At 45.0% G+C, this 18,129-nt stretch overlaps 1 protein-coding gene across 1 annotated transcript in view; it reads left to right on the plus strand.

Annotated features, from left to right (window-relative positions):
- HYDIN (HYDIN axonemal central pair apparatus protein) overlaps positions 1 to 18,129 on the plus strand; it is a 2,467,744-nt gene that overhangs the window by 747,096 nt on the left and 1,702,519 nt on the right. Inside the window, exon 18 of the mRNA XM_085640020.1 lies at positions 3,109 to 3,261. Coding sequence (XP_085496146.1) covers positions 3,109 to 3,261 — 153 coding nt within the window. The remainder of the gene's footprint in view (positions 1 to 3,108; positions 3,262 to 18,129) is intronic.

Raw genomic sequence — 18,129 nt, forward strand, 5'->3', positions numbered from 1 at the left:
GAAAATGCTGTGGAGTAACCACACAATATATGAAGGGGGTAACCCAGTTAATCCAACCGTATCTGGGTAAATAAATGTACAAAAATACACGTAATGCGTTGGAATAAATCAGTACTGAACTGTAAATAGAAGGACAACATTAATTATTCCTTCAAAATTAGGTGCTCTCTCTGAATTAATCATTCATTAATCAATATCATTGCCCGAAAACAGCTTTAGACAAAATCTTTTTATGTATCAATGTGCAAAAAGTGTCAGCACATCATATGTTCAAATATACATACAAATATGGCATACAAGAAAATCAAATCAAAAAAATCTAAAAAATTCTTAAAAAAGGAAAAAAAAGATTTTCTAGCAAATAGTCCGAAGGGGCTACTCCATTCTAGCAAAAACTAAATACAAATGAACAAGGAATCCATCCTCTATTCCTTATTCCCCTATTAGTGAGTATGGATGCCCTCACTTTTTGAATACGAGCATTCCATTGCTTCAGATAGCCCTACTCAATAGTACTAAGAGGAAAATACACTTCTAAACAAATTTTTAGTACTTTATATATCAATTGTACAAATAATTTTGATTTGTCAAGGGCTTCTTCAATTCAAACAGTCGACGCATTTCAGCCCAACTTGCTTAGGGCCTCATCAGGACTAGGGTATATAAGGATATCTCTTCCTAAAGACACCAGTCTAGTCGAGTAATCCCTGTAGAACAGCATAGAACACCCAGGAATGAATCTCTACCGGACAAACAGCGGTATCTCAATAGTACAATTAGTGAGTTAAAGGTGCCACATCTTATTGGCGCCTCACGGATCGTATCTCCGGGCTTAACTTCCTGACTCCTTGTTCGTTCGTTTATTCCATACGAGGTGCACACTAACTCATCCGCCTCTCAACTGAGTTCCGGGTCTGTGAAAACCCAGCATCTACCCCTTTGTCCTTGACCTAAATAACTCTCAGACTACAAGTTATACGGGTTTGTACATGCAGCACACATAACTATCCCTCACTTCCTACCCCATCCTTGTTCATGAATGAATGAAGGATTTATAGAGCACTGGACTCAGCCCAGAAGGGGTATTTCCGCGCTATAAGCAAAGGTTAGGAGGCTGGGACAGGCGATCAGTTGTTAAAAAGTTCAGTTTTCAGGAGCTTCCTGAACTGAAGAAAATTCAGGCACTTGTATGAATGAACGGGGAGCGCATTCCAGTATTGAGTGGCTAGATAGGAAAAGGTTTTGCCACCAGACCGGAGTTTGTTATACTGGGGGACAACAAGCAGAGCCTTCTCTCCAGAATGCAGAGATGTGCTAGGTAGGTAATGAACAAGTTTTCCGCAAGATATATAGGACCCCTATCATTGATTGTTTTGTGGATCAAGCAGCAGATTTTAAACTTCATTCTTTTACCTATGAGATGCAGTTCTAGGAGGCATATCAAGGGCCATACGCGCTGCCGTATTCTGAACCACTTGCAACCTGTTCAGCATAGTGTCATTTGCTGCTGCAAAAAGGGCATTACAGTAGTCGAGGCGACTGACTACTAGAGCTTGAATCTGGGTTATTATATGGCTGTTAGGGTCATTGTTGACATTGCTAAGTTAACCTGAGCTCTGCTGGCATGATGCTGCTTTTGTGCATGTTACTACATGACTTTATTTTGGAAGACCCCGTTTATCCCTTTTACATGAGTACTGTCTGCTTTTCACGTTCTCTGCTCAGTTCCTGGAGTTTAGTCTGAACACAATTTACCAGGTCGATAAACAATGCCCCTTGTTATTCTGTTCTGGTCAGTTCCTAGCACCTAGACAAAACATGCTAAACACAGCTGCACTGATGGAGATTCTCGTGCTTTGATATTACGGGGATGCATGTTGTTCAAACACACTTGGAGAGAGACCTTTCCATGGAGAAGAGCTATGCTGTTCCTATGATGTAAAGCTTCCATCTAGGCTTTAAGGTCTTTTATAATAAGACTTCTTCCAAACAAGGGGAGGGTGGTTAGGCCTTATAGTCCTTTTTCCACTGTCTTGGTATAATGACTTCCCCCTTTATATTCTATGGAATTGTAACAATGCTAATTGTTTTGAGTTTATTCATTTCGCTGATGGTAGTGACTTGTATACTGCATTATGGAGCACCATAGTTAAAATAAACATTTTGAACTATTACATTGACTCTGCCAATTCTTATTGTGGACAAGTACGAGTGAGTGAGTGAAAGGGTATGTCTTGCTACCGCGATTCCTGAGAGAGTCAAGAGTGTTGTGTTCTGGGTTGTCTAATCATTTGTAGCTTCGTGATTATGTAGGAGAACAAATGAGACACTATAGCTAGTCGGTTTGGGGATTTTGGGTACTAAGGTGGTAGGTAGGTACAACCCCTATACACCAAGGTCCTGTTTTCCTGCGCATAGTTCTGTGTATGTGCAGAATCCCCATAACAGGATCTTACTTACTGATAAAGGGAGGAGGTGGAACACTCTCCACAAGAGTTTTAACATATAGAAGCAGGTGCCTGAGATGGTTACTATCTGATCTCTCATAGATAGGGAGTGGTTCATGCTCTCCACTACATAGTGCACATTACAAACTAGGCACAGAGGTCCCCACTCCCATACCATTCAAACAAAACACCTATTTTCTGATGTTAACAAGTTCTACAATGCAAAACTCTTAAAGGCACAACATGTACACTTAGAGGTTCCATTTTCACAGATATTTCATTCACAGTGTCCCCCTAAACATATTTTTTAGCCCTCACACTTCTCAAATGTATGTCTACATTTCCAGACCTCATGGGGGATACATTTATATATACATCATAGGAATACCAAAGTGTGATTGTATTTGGTATCTCTAGTACACAGCAGGGTCAAGTTACAAATCGATTAATGCTAGTAGTTTTTGTCCAACATTCAGAACAAAAAAGTGTAGTGATGAGCACAAAACTTCTGTTTTCTACCTGCTGACCTTCACAGTAACCTGCTATGTTCAGGATCACATCTACTTTATTTCAGCTTTTCACCTGCTTTTAAGTAGGGCTGCCCAGAGCAGACTGATCTTTGATTTTCAAAAGTTGTTTCTTTTTTTACTGTTTGGAACAGGAGGTGTGCATGGTGTGCACTGGAGAAGGCCCTGTTGTGCACATTTCTCCTGAAGAAGTGGATTTCGCTGGTATCCCGGTTTTAACGGATGTCTCCAGGACCCTTTTGTTGTCTAATCAATCTTGCATCCCAGCACGATTTCTTGCAAAGATGGTGAGTACTCTGATAAGTGTAAGCTGAAATACCCTATACCTCACATGGTGTTGAGAGGATACATAGTTTGTTGGGAAGGTCCACCAGTGGTGGAAAGAAGATTTGAAGACTTCCGAGGATGTAAATTGGGTCAGTTGGATTTTGTAATGAGAGTCCCACAGGATTAGAGAAACCCGCTCTTTACAGTGAAGTTTTGGAAATCAATGTTAAGTTCTCTCTATATATGTATATATATATGTTGGTTCTTAAATTCTGTACCATGAAAGGGGAAACTTGATGTTCACAGGTTGCCCTTCATTACTGTCCTATGAATTCTTTCATCGTTCCATCTCAGGATCCCTATTTAGTGTCCCACTTTTTTACCATCTCAGCACTCCGCTCTTAGCTGCATATTTGTTCTGCATTGTCACCTACGTTTTTATGGAGACAATACTGTGCAACAGTGATCTGGTACCCACACGCCAATAAGCATCAAGAGGCACCTCACGAGGTTAATGGTTCATCATGTATATAATGCTCCACATCTGGGTGCCTATCTGACAACAACCTCGTGCCAAAGGTGTTGGTCTGTGCTAATTGATTGCACTTTTTATAAATACACAAATGCCACTTTGCTTGGGATGTTTCTCACAAAATCATATGACACGTTTCGTTCTCCTCGTGCTTTATCAGGGCTTTAACATTGCTCTTCTGTCACATACCACTATCTGATCTACCAGTGAAAAGCCTTTAAACAATGTTTGCATTAAGGGAAAGTGAATGTACACACAAATTATCTGCTTATGTTCCACAGTCCATTAAGCACGAGGGATTTAATACAGCTGTCCTGTAACTATGCAAGCAATTCCCTGTGTAAGCGGACATTTTGGTGTCTCCTCTACCTCAGGAAATCAGAGCAAAACCTATGTTTCAGGTCCTTGCAGCTCTCTAGCTCTGTGAGCTATTATGATGGCCGTGGTCTCTCAAATTCCCTATTCTCATAGGAGCCTCTGAATTATTTTTTTTATCCTTTACGCAAAGATAACTTACAGGCTTTTGAATCTTGAAATAATTAGTGATGCACTGCATCTTATTTGTTGTTCATTCCTGTTTCTTTCCCCATGTCCTAGAAGCATCTTTTCTATTTTAGTTATTTTAATTTCCATGGGCTTTTTTATTTTCTGTCAAAAAGTAAGTTTGCCTAAGTCAATGCATGCTGTGCCATAGTTTAATTTTGTGTGGACTTTTATTTTGCGCAACGCGACTATTTACTGCTAAGCGGGGGGTTACCGATTTCGGGGCTATGTTTATTTCTTCATTTGTCTTGTTCCCTGACGTCGAACTGGTTACCCTCTCAAGACCTACGCCTTGCATTTCTTCAGAATTCGGCCCCCACCCTGGATTTGATCCTATATTAGAATCACATTCTGCTCTTTTGCACAGTGTGTCTACAGCTTCTAAATCCTGGGCCTCCTGTTCTTTTGTTACCTTTGTTGTTGAAGAGCAATAATTTCCTCCTGGGCATATTGGGTTTAAGAATGGTCTGCGTAGTTTAAACTTTATTGTGGAGTGGAATAATGGGCAAGTTCTCAAATCCATTGCAATTAAACCATCCACAATGATTTTATCTTTGACGGTTAATGAGATGGTATCATGCTTCCCAGTTTGCTCCTGCAAACGTTCTGCCTTTACTATATCTGAGCACACGACAACAAACATTGCCGGTTGTGTCTGATCCAGTAAATAACTGTTTTTAAGGCCCTCTTCATCTTGCCAGCTTTGTTCACTTAGTTGTGGGACTTAAGTTAAATAGACTCTATGTTCTTTATTTCTATTTTGTATTTCTTATGTGCGGAAGGTGTGTTCATGACTATAATCTCCCATCCGCTGGGAATTGGTGCACGATATATCATCACCTGCAGTTTGGTATTCAGGAAAATGAGGACATGGGGCTTGCGTTAGCACTGGATTACATTTTGCTTCCATTTTGATGGGACCAGGAACTTCTAGGTTCCTAAGCCTGCTTTGCTCAAGCATGGGCGACCGCAGAAATTTTTCCAGGGAGGGGCGAACCTGGCAAATGAAGGGGCGTGGCTAATGTTAATCAATAGGGGCGGGGCTAAAATGGCAGACAATCAGGATCGGGTAATGCTCAGGCCAAGCGGAGAAAAAAAAGTGGTGAATTCTGCATTTGAAACTGGACAACAATTAGAGCACACATGAACCCTAAAATTACCCCCCTGGCCCCTTAAAACTCATACATTCCCTGATACCTAAAATTAGCCCCCTGGCACCCCAAACCCCATAACCCATACCCGCCCTGACCCCTAAAATTGTCCCACTGGCACCCCAAAACCCATACCCACCCTGAACCCTAAAATTACCCCTGCCCCCCAAAACTCATACCCACCCTGAACCCTAAAATTACCTCCCTGGCCCCTTAGAACCCATACCCGCCCTGAACCCTAAAATTACCCCCCTGGTACCCCAAAATCCATACCCACCCTGAAAAATTAGTGACGGTCAAGAGATTAAAGACCTCGTCACCTTGGTACAGCCCTGAGCTGAAATGTTTAAAAGTAAACTGCAGGAGAGCGGAACGTCTTTGGAGACAAGACTATAGTAGAGATAAGAAAACTAGCTTTAATCTTGCTCTCCAACAATACAAGGATGCAATCATTACCGCAAAAAGACTATTTTACACAACTAAGATAGAGGAAGCCGGAAATTCCACTAAGGAACTTTTTAAAACTGACACACTGCTGTCTAAACGGCAGCAGGCTAATGCTTTTCAAACAGACCAAGCTATGTGCAATAAACTGGCCCTATATTTCCAGAACAAGGTTCAAGTGATTTATAATGACCTTTTGAACACTCAAATGGTTCCGGATAAGTCATGTCAATCATCTGATGAGGCTGTATCAATACATTGCAGATTAGCATGTTTTCAGACAGTTACAAACGATGAGGTACACAAACTTCTCGTTTCCATAAAATCTGGTTCACCCAAAGACCCCTGTCCTCCCGCGATTATGCATTTGGCTGCTAGGAGAATTTGTGACAAACTCACCCCTCTAGTTAATCAAGTCTTGGGATCAGGTAGTTACCCAGTATGTTGGAAAAAAGCAATGATCAGGCTGATTCTGAAAAAGTCCACCCTAGACCCCTCGGAACCTAAGAACTATTGTCCAATTGCTGGCTTACCAATAGCAGCTAAAATCCTGGAGAAATCAGTGAACAAGGTGCTGACTGATTCTCTAGACATCAATAACCTGCTGGATTCTACTCAGCATGGTTTTTGGTCGCACCACTCTACCGAATCAGCCTTGATTGTAGTAACGGAGGAGGTCCGTAGAATAGTCGACGGAGGGGGTAGAGCAGTCCTTGTACTTTTAGACCTGTCAGCAGCTTTTGACACCGGGAACCACACAGTGTTAGTGCAGCGGCTGAAGGAAGTGGGGATCGAGGGTACTGCCCTGACCCACCTCACATTGTTTTTGGAGGGGAGGGAGCAGAGCCTGTACTGGAAGGGTCTGCAATCAGACAGTTTCCATCTTCCCTGTGGGGTTCCACAGGGATCGGCCTTATCCCCGACGATGTTTAACATCTGTCATTCCCCTGGCCAGACTCATCAGGAAGCATGGATTCGCCCTGGTATCCTACTGAAGATACAGCTATTAGGTTTCATGCATGCCTTAGCGAGATTATGACCTGGATGAACCACAGCTTCCTGAAAATTAACACATATAAGATGGAGGTCATAGAGTTTGGTCAGGGCCGATCCCTGTGGAATGACTCCTGGTGGCTGGTGGGAGCGGGGGAATGGCCCTGCCCCTTGCCTAAGATTAGAAACCTCGGAGTCCTCTTCGATGACCAATTAAATGTTTCTGTGTAGGTAAACAGCCTCACCTCTTCCTGCTTCTTTCTAATAAAAACCTTGAGAAAGCTATTTCCATTCATCTCACAGGAACTACAAACGACTGTGGTGGTGGCTCTCTTGTTATCCAAACTTGATTACTGCAATGCCCTGTTTTTGGGCATTGATAAAACCCAGATGAGAAAACTGCAGTCCCTACAGAATGCCGCAAGGCTGCTTCTAATATACCTGGAGGTCAATCAACCTCGGCAGGAATCAAAGCATTGCATTGGCTCCCTGTACAGCAGCGCGCGGAATTCAAGCCCTTAGGCCTGGTTCATAAAGCACTTTATGGGGGAGGGTCCATGGACATCCAAAAAATGTTTTTACCCTATACACCCGCTCATGCTCTTAGGTCCAGTAATTTAGGCCTCCTCCAGATTGATAGGACTAGGCGGGTAAGATGGGGCGGCAGAACTTTTTCAAACTGTGCGGCAAAGTTATGGAACAAAATGCCAATAGCCATGAGATTCCAACCAAATCGACAGTCCTTCAGGAAGGACTTGAAAACGTGGCTGTTCGCTTCGATCTAGCTCCCTGGTAATACAGACTGTACCATTTTCACATACACCAGTGCCAAGACACCATGGCATTCGAGCGCTATAAAAGCATATATCCTAGCCTATCCTAACCCTACAATTATCCCCCTGGCATCCCAAAACCCATACCCACACTGAACCCTAAAATTACCCCCTGGCACACCAACACCCATACCCACCTGGAACCCTAAAATTACCCCCTAGCAGCTGGTACCCCAAAACCCATACCCACCTGGAACCCTAAAATTACCCCCTGGCACCCCAATCACTAACCCACCCTGAACCCTAAATTTACTCCCTGGCACCCTAAAACCCACACCCAACCTGAAACCTAAAGTTACCCCCTGGTACCCCAAAAGCTGAACACTACAAGCTTACACTACATTTGCATATTCGGAGGGGACTGTCCTCCTTGATATTTCCATGCATGTAAGTCTAGAACACCGTTCACTTAGAGAAACCTAGATTTGAAGCCAGTAGGTAATGCTGATGCTGTAGAATGCATTAAAGTTACTGAAACTTACTTAAAAACTGCTGCCTGCTCTTCTGATACTATTCAGTGGAGTCGGGCTGATCAACAGCACTGTCTTCCTGGCATCCAGCCCCTCCCGAAGGTCTCACTGTGTAGATCAGAGGTCTTCAAACTTTTTTAGGCAAAGTCCCCCCTGACAATATTTTTTAGGAGTGGAGGCCTCCCCAATCACTTACATTTCTGGAAGTTGGGATTTAGCATCGTTGTCAACCATTTTTACCCCGAAGTATTATCTGACAACTAATTTTCACAATTTCGAAACAACATTATCAGTGTTTTGTAAATGTAAAATTTGTGAGTGGTAAATCTGGCCAAAAATCACAGAACTCATGCAACACAATTTGACGGGAAACTTTCTTTTGAGTGAAAACTGCCACAAGGTCAGTGGAAGGAACCCCAACTTTCAGGACCCCATCTAGTACTGTGCAGCCCGATCCAGCAAATAATCAGAATGTTGGCAGACTTGGCAACCACATCATTCTCTGGGCAAGGTCTTTGCTCTGAAGATACAACTCAATCTATGGAAATTCCCACTGCCATATATGTTTATTTTGTATTATCCCACTAAAGCAGTATAGATGCTTTGGGCTCTGGTGCTGGGATTATCAGGGTTTAATGGGCCGGATGTAGCCGCAGTCCGTGCAGATAAAAGCGGTGGGGCCGGGTGTATTTCGACTGACGATGACGAGAGAAAATTAAATAAATAAATAATGTTCACTCTGCATTGTCCATCGAAATCCCCCACCACTCTTACCTTGTTGCAGGCAGTTATTTAACAGCACTGTCACAAATGAACAGGAGGAAGTGAAAAACTACAACAAGTGGTCTAAATTTGCCTTATTATTATGGGAAATACTTTGACAAAAGATAAAATGTAATGTTGCCTAAGTCTCTGAAATTGTCTGCATCACAGCAGATTTGCAGAATCCAAACTGCGGTTGGCTAAAACACCAGGACTCCCAGAGATGAGACTCTCAACTGGGGCCTCTTGATAGCAAAGTGCAAGTACACTAGGGGGCATATCAACAACAACCGGCGATAATTATCGCTAAGCGCACTTAGCGCTAGAATAATTATCGCTGGCTAGCGTGGATATTTATCGCTGAGATAGCGTGCTATTAGCAACGCTTATCTCAAAAGCGATAAAAATCCTAACGCTAACTGCCTAACGTGAGATTATCGCTGGAAACCCAGCGATAATCTCACGTTAGCTTGTTGATAGGAACACACAAACTTAGCCATGATGTCCACCTCCCATAGGATATCATGGCTAAGTCAGTCCTGAAGCAGGCGTAAGGAAAGTAGCGATAACAGGGGTTATCGCTACTTTTCCTGCCACTATGCTTCATAGCGTGGGGCTTGATGATAGGAGAAATGTCGCTTAGCGACATTTCTCCTGTCATGTCAGGTCAGGAACGCCCACTTTGCATCTCATTAGAGATGCAAAGCTGGGCGTTAGGAATCCCCATGCTAAAGCAAGGTTTCACGCGTTAGCGTGACCTTGCTGATATAGCGATAAAATTATCGCCGCTTTTCGGCCAAAAACGGCCGCTAAAGCGGCGATAATTCATTATCGCCTCCTTGTAAATATGCCTCTAGTTCATCAACATTTCCACAGCGCAAATATGCTGTATGTAAGATCCCATAGCACCCTATTTTGTTCAGCTTGTTTTCAGTTAATGGTTCCTTTTTTTCTGATGATCAGGGTGTTGCTCTGCCTTTTAGAAACATTCTCAGGAAAGACAGCATCACCTGGACCATGAGCGACAGAGGTGACTCAGAAGCACCTGTTTGTAAGTTAATAAATTGTCCTTGAGCAAAGAGAATGCAGGCACCTCCAGTATCTGCCACCATATAGTGGTTGTTTGCGTGATTTAACATCTATATATAGATTTTGACTTGCTGATGCTACAAAAATCTGTTTAGCAAGCCCATCTACTGCTGCCTCTGCGACTAGCGTGACTAGTGGCATACAGCATGTAGTTCTACAGTGGACTTTGTGGCACATGGCCCAAGTGAGTGTCAACTTACCATAAATGCAGGACCCGAATCATCTGTAGTAACAGAGAACAGATCTAATTTTTCAACTGACAAGGAAGAGACAAAACCCAAAACTTATTGGAAGTGTAAGAGTTGAGGGGAGATCCCTCTCTGAATTCTAAGGAGGATAAGAGGCTCCACTAATGAACTGGGTTCATGAAGCATGGATGAAAAAGAATGGGAAAGACTCAGAGAAAGAGAGAGAAGTATAAGGTGGTGAAGAGAAGAGGCGTGAGCTGGAATCAAGAGTAAGCAGCCTTGGTATATGACCACCCTGGTGTTCAGCAGTGCTGCTGGCAGCTTCAAAAAAAAATTGGGTCTCTAAACCTATTTATTTACTTTTTTACAAATTAAGTACTGGAAATAGTACTGGAAACGGTACTAAGACCAAAAGAGAAATGAAGAGTGGGAGGGTCGAATAGAAACATATTCTTCCTGGTTTTATGTAGTTTGTGCATACTGTACAGTAATTAAGCCAGATCCAGTGCAAGGACTGAGAAAAGTACCCCCGAATAATCTGGAAAGTAGACAACCCTTCCTCACAATCAGACAGCAGCTGTAGTTTTTTGGCCCTTATGTCAGCACTCAGAGCAGTGGATTCAACAAAAAGAGAACACCCACTCCATCAGAAAGCTTCGGTACGAAATCATTGGCAATAGTAAGCAGTACACAAGATAGTTAGTCTCAGATCATCGTGAAATGTCTGAGTACATCCACTCGGCCTCTCAAGTTATGTTACTTGCACTTGTAATCACAGTCATACTCATAGCCGGTTAGCCTCACATAAAAATTCCAGTGATCCATGGTGTACAATGCACGCCTCTCTCTGGCCTGGTAGAACCATCAAAATTAGCATCAGTTTCGGATCGGATTCGAAACACAGCAGAAGGGGTGGTGAAAATATATTTATTCTCAGACCAGAGGCGCAACTAGAGCCCAACTTTTGAGGGGGGTGTGGGGGGGGGGGGGGGGGGGCTAATTCTTCCAGCAGTAGGCAGAGTGGAGATGGAGGGGTGAAAAACATTAAAGCCTCACAAAAAGCCTCGTTAACACGTAATTGGTCTTTCAAAGACCTGTGAAGTACTCGGGTGCGGCTGCGGGAAGCTGTCTCAGCCCGGGCTGACACACATGAGGGGGGGGGGCAAGGAGGGGTGCTCCAGGGGGGGGCAAGCGCCCCTCCTTGCCCCTCCCTGCGGACGCCCATGTGCTCAAGTCCTAGGGAGCTCGACTCGAGCTCATTTCTCTTCCGCCGTGGAGGCATTTCAGATATTTTAACCTCTTTCGTAGTTCTGGGTGGTGGGATTCTATCTTGCACGATTGGAAGTTATGCGTTGGATGAGTGTGGCATATTAGGTGGCCCCTTTCCAGCTTTGACTACTTATTGGCTAGGATTGTTCTTGCTAGATGTCGATTGTGTCACCAGGGAGTTTACCAACCCTATACCTCCTTTGCCAAAGCACTTATATTTGCTAGCAATAATTCCTGCCATTTCCCTCAGTATATATAGATTTCTGTGTCTCTACTGAATGAAGAGGCTTCACCAGCCTTTGGGTTTCCGGAGATGCTCGATTGAGTCCACCTGAAATTAAATTGCATGTTACAGTTGCCCCGTCTTTCTGTGCCAGAGATGCAAATCTGTTTGTGCAAGTGATCCCCGCCTCCCCCTCCATCCTCCAGTACCGACCTTGTTGGACTTACTCGAACACTGCATCCTCGTGGCTGGATAGAGATTGTTGTGATTACCTCAATGGGAGGAACCACTGCTGGGGGAGGAGCAACAAGCTTCCCCATTGCTTGTTTATTGGAGATACAGTGTTGAGTTTTCTCGTTGATCCCTCTGTTTTTTCCTAACACGGAAATAGGTGATGTTTGTTAACACTGCTTTTGTATCCTTGGGTTTTTCTTGTAGCATAGTTTCAACCTCTTCAATGAGGTTATCTATATCCGCCATCATGCAGTTATCGCCTGCTTTTCTTTTGTCTTTGGTGTTTGTACATTCCCACCAGGTGCTTCAGCTGCCATACATTTCCCCATTTTGGTCTATATGCTACAATGTGCCACTTCTCTTTATAATGGAGAGATGGTCACTTAAATTAATATATTTATGGAGCAATACGGCAATAAAATATATATTTTCCAAAACACTCCATGCCCAAATGCTGTCTAAGAGCAGTCAATGCATAGCTGCAAAATCAGACCCTGTAACAAAATTGGCCAAAACCGGCCCTGGCAAACAGCTGGGCCGCTCCCAGGGGGGCCGGCCAAGCTCTTTCCCAGGGCCTGTTTTGGTTCCCAGTCTGGCCCTGCTCCTGAACTGGTTTCTACACGCGGGCCCCGGGGCAGCATGGCGGCGATGTGAATGGCGACGCCTGGGACTGAAGCTTGAAGTACGCACTATAAGAGACCCTGCCCTGAACTGGACATTGCACCGATCCTGTGCATGTAGAGCTGTGAAGACGATCTGCAATCAACGGCGATCTCATCGCTTGTGTGGCAGAAGATGGTGAGACGCACGCCGGGCTGAGATGTGTTTGCTGCCTTGACCTGCGGCCTATGTGAATGAGGGAATCTTTAACCTGGCCTTCTGAGACCGGAGAGGGGCGTGTCTGCCTGGGCTTACCTACTGGTGTGTGGCGGCGCCTGGCGACCTGCTGGACATCGCTGCGGGGGATCGTGGGCCGCACTGTTGGTGTGTTAGCTGCCAGAGAGGGCGTGTTACGGAGCCAGGGCGTCTCCCCTGGCAGCTGGCGGGACCCCTGCCCCGCGGCTCCTGAGCGCCTGATGGGACTCTCGCTGACTGGATGCCTCTTGTGCTGATCGAGCACTGTGTCAACGCTGAGCAGGGTTGCGATCCTCATCTGCCTGAGATCTAGCTCGTATATAGTGAGTACCTGGGAGCTGCGTGTGTGGTTTGCGCTGAGGACGGGTCTGTTCCTGGAATTTAATTACCCAGCCTGGTGTGCTCAACCCCCCTTCCTATTGTGCAGTGACTACTCACCCGTGAGACGGCTGGATGTTTGCTTCCCTCTGCATTGTGTGATAATACCGCATTATGACTCCATTTTGGGATCCACGGGCCTGCATGGTGCTTGACGGAACACACTGCATAGCCCACGTCTGCTGCTTGCCTAGGCCACGCGTGGCTGCGCGAAGATTGTGCTGATATTGCCACAGTGAGTACTTGGGCCACGATATGGTGGTCCGTGTGGGCTATCCCCGCTATTGAAGTCTAGATGTGCAACTAGCTTGAAGGGGGACACACACCCCCGTACAAAGTGGCCGTGTGCACTCTCGTAGGGCGCCAAAACTCTCTCTGGTCACCTGCAACTCGGGAACGGACGACACACAACACACCGCGTTACAGGTATCTGGGGGTAGTGGGGCTCCACCAATCTACATCCACGCCGGGCCACTGCAATTGAGACGCCATGGGTAAGCCAGATAAAGGTCAACCACGCCTCACCTTTGAACTGCGGAAAACTAGTAAGCAGGAGCAGACTGCGGCGTCTGACTCGGAGCTTGACTCCGCCGGCGCACCGCCAACAGCATTGGAAAAAACATTAACTGCCATTCAAACCAGCTTGCAATCTATAGAAAACAAGATTGCGGCCCTTAATGGTCGAATGGACACCATATTCGCTAAATTGAATGGATATGCTGTTCGTATTGGCAAGGCCGAGCAGCGCATCTCCACCGCTGAAGATGGGCTGCAGCAAGTTGCATCTAAGGTTTCTGACATGGAACGAGTTCTGGCAGTCATCCAAGCCAAGAATGAGGATATCGAAGCGCGCTCACGGCGCAATAATGTGCGCATACTAGGGCTGCCAAAATCCACAAATGTGGGCAAGTTGGAAACCTACGTGGAAACAATGTTCCGCGAAATTTATGGCGTTGACAATCTGTTTGATCTGCTCATTGTGGAGAGAGCTCACCAGTCCTTGGCAACTCGTCCACCTCCAGGTACCCCGCCCAGGCTGATTATTGCCCGTTTGCTAAATTATAGAGACTGAGACATGGTCTTACGCATTTCCCGCCAAAAAGGTTCCCTATCCTATCAGGGTAATACACTATCCTTTTACCCGGACTTTACAGCCACTGTTCAGGTAGCGCAGAAGGAATTCCAAACTATGAAAAAGCTCCTAATGAACGAAAACATCCAATATGCCATGCTTTACCCAGCCCGCCTTCGGATAGGCACAGACAATAAGGCCAAGATTTTCAACAGCCCTAAGTGGACCTAAGCTGCTCAGCTGCCGTTACCATTGTAAACTGTTTCTGATAATTCTGGATGGATAATTCAGGAAGCACTTAGATATAAAAGGCGGCCACCTCCCTGGTTCATCTGGGAGTTGTTGTGCTGCAGTATCCCCCAATGGGTGTACCCCACTTGAAGTTTCACAATTGATCTCTATATTGGGGTTTGTTGGATTCTGGGGATATGGCTTTGGTGAATTGAGAATGCTGAAGTGGGTGGGGGTGGGAGGGTTTATTGTTCACAATGGGGAATTGTTCCAAGTGATTGTACCGATATGTTGGCCACGAAACGTACCTACTGTTACAGTCATGCACACTCTGATTCACTACTCGCTTCAACTTAATATAGTCTTCTCAGCTCATGGGCGATAGATACACTTGTCTTACATGGAATGTATGAGGGCTCAATTCCCCCAGAAAAATCCGTCAGGTATTTGCATATTTGGACAGATATACAGTGCAGATAGCTCTCCTCCAGGAGACACATCTCACAAAGTCATCGGAGACTAGAATTGCAGTTACGTGGGCTGGCTACAAGCTAGCGTCATCATATTCCACGTATGAAAGGGGGGTTCTTGTTCTGTTTAAAAAGGGACTGCCTTTTACGCCAATCAAAACCTACGTCGATGACGAGGGGTGCTGTGCAATGGTTCATGGAAAGTTGGGGCTAACGCTGGTCACTGTTATTACCATCTATTGCCCTATTTTAGATGGACCACAGGTATTTCTTCGAATGCTTAGCGTCCTGCACACTTGGCCGGATGCAGCCATTTTGTGGGGGGGGGGGGGGGGTGATTTCAATACGCATCTGGATCCTGCTAGAGACAAATGCAATCCGCAAGGGGCGTGCACTATTAAAGTTGCTGAGTGTATACGAGATGCTATGTTGGAGATGGGATTGGGAGATGCTTGGCGCATACGCAAGGATGACATTAAAGGAGGTACACATGCCACACCTGCACATAATAGCTGGTCCCGACTGGACTATTGGCTCTTAAATGAAGACTGTAATAACTGGGTTACGGATATTGCTACGCTTCCACGCACTTTATCGGATCACAACCCCGTGAAATTGAGTCTCAGTATCCCCATCACCACATACCGCCCATTCACATGGCGCTGAAGTGCTGCTAGATCCTATCTATGCTGACACCATAAGAAAGGTGATAATACAATACTTTGACATAAATGTGGGTACGGTGGAGAGTGCAGCCACTCTATGGGAGGCCTTTAAGGTTACCGTGAGGGGTGCCTGCATTAGCACAACGGCAGGTATACTGCGAGACATAAGAGGCCAACTATCAAAAATTGAGATTACACTGACAGATGTGGAGCGGGAATACACAGTAAATCCAAACACCATCACACTGGTGTGCATGCAGTCTGGGAGGCCCATTTCGGCCAACTATACCAGGAACCACCTCAAAATGTCGGTGGCGGGGACATGGTTTTTACTGCTGCCCCTGCCCCAGCATCAGTCTTGGAATTCACTCTTTCTGAGGTGGTCAGTGCCATTGTAGCCTTGGCGAGGGGGAAGGCCCCTGGTCTCGATAGGTTGCCTGGCGATCTTTTTCGTTTACACCCAGAGATATGGGGCCCTTATCTTCTCACCCTTTTTAATGCCATTCTGGGTGGGATGGAGATTCCTTGTACTTGGCTGGGGGCTGAGATAGTGCCCATTTTCAAAAAGGGCTCTCCTCTACTCCCAGCCAACTACAGGACAATAAGTCTCATAGATGTCCCCCAAAAAATGTAACTCTCGCCTACTCCTAAACCACCTCACGGAGTGGATGGAGGAAAATAAAATTCTCAGCCCCCTACAAGCTGGCTTCAGGAAAAACACGTCCACCATGGACCAGATCTTCCGCCTCGTTCTCCGATATTGGAAAACTGTGAGTATTGAGAGGGGAAGGCTGTACATGGTGTTCGTGGACCTGAGGTCAGCTTTTGACCTGGTCCCCAGGAAGAAATTATGGGAGACGCTAATGGGGCTGGGAGTCCCACTCCATTTATTAAATGCCATTATTAGGCTCCATGAAAACAATTTTGCACAGGTTAGGTATGGAAGGATGGGAGCGCTGACATCTAAATTTCCAGTTCTTAGAGGGGTGAGACAGGGCTGTGTCCTTGCCCCAACCCTGTTCTGCCTCTATGTTAATAATGTAATTGCACATCTTGACACTGTTCATGATAATGATGCCCCGTCCCTGGCCGGCAGGAGGGTACCGGCTATTATATTTGCGGACGATACCCTCCTGCTGTCCAAATCTCCGATGGGGATTCAACGGATTTTAGATGGCTTTGGCCTTTTCTGTAGCCAACATGGCTTGGAAATAAATACAGGGAAGACCAAGTTTATGATATTTAATCCCACAGCTAAAACTAGACCAAACCCATCCCTGAGTTCAGTAACACTGGAGAGAGTAAAAACCTTTCAGTACTTAGGGGTAACGCTGCATGAGAACCTATCATGGGAACCTCATGTAGCAACCAGTCGCTTAAAGCTCTCTCAACTGTCGGGGGGAATTTTGAAGGCGGTAAATTCCTCTACCTATAAACCAATTAGCCCGGCAGTTGAAATGTACAAGTCTCAAGCCAAAGCAGCTGCATCCTACGGTGGAGAACTCTGGGGATACAAGTTGGGCACAGGAATTATTAATGTAGAAAATAATTTCTTAAGGCGTCTCCTGGCCCTCCCCCGAGGTACACCCCTCCTTCCCCTAAGACTAGATATGGGCCTACCCTCTATAAAAGACGACCTGGAACTTATGCCACTAAGGTTCTGGCATAGGCTTTGGTCTACTGCTGAGCTTTCACATTATAGACAAGGGCTTGTACATGTCATGAATCTGAACCTTTGCGACAAAATCCCCTGGCTAGCCTCTATAAAGAAAGAACTTTATCGGCTGGGACTCCCCGAATTATGGGAGTCGCCCGAGCAAGGCTGTCACGGGGTTTCTCGCAAACGCCTCGTGGGTATATACAGGGAGAAACGTTTTGCTTCCCTGGTCTCTGCACCTAACAAAGGGTCCCTGACTGATCGATTCTTGATCTTCAAGGACTCTTATCAGTTTGAGGGTTTTATGGACATCATTTTTCCTATTTTATCTAGAAAACTGTTCATACAAAAGAGGCTAGGGACTCTCCTATTAAACTTTTTACCCATAAGTGGACAAAAAAGAATGATAAAATCTGTCCAGGTTGCTGTATTCATGATGAGGAAGAAACTCACATTGTGTTTTTTTGCTCAGCTTATAACAGACCAAGAAAATATTGGCTAGTTCCGCTATGCAGAAACTTTGGCATAAGGAGTTATCTGCAGGTGTACAGAATATTGAAAACGAACACTGCTCCGCACATAGTCTTTGCAGTTGCAAAATTTTTAACGGCTTTGTGGCGGATAAGGTCTAAATTAATTAATGATAGTTCTGTTTAATGAATTCCATTTGCTTTTATGTCCGTAATCCTCTGTACACTGGTTTTATTGACTCTATTAACTGTTTTTATTCCAAGTGATTGTTTTATATGATACTGTATGATTGTATCTTTTATGGCCTAATCGGCCGAAATAAAGAAAATTTGAATTGAATTGATAATACAATACTTTG

The sequence above is a fragment of the Triturus cristatus genome, chromosome 12 (genome assembly GCF_964204655.1).
Source record: "Triturus cristatus chromosome 12, aTriCri1.1, whole genome shotgun sequence".
In the NCBI taxonomy this organism is placed as follows: Eukaryota; Metazoa; Chordata; class Amphibia; order Caudata; family Salamandridae; genus Triturus; species Triturus cristatus.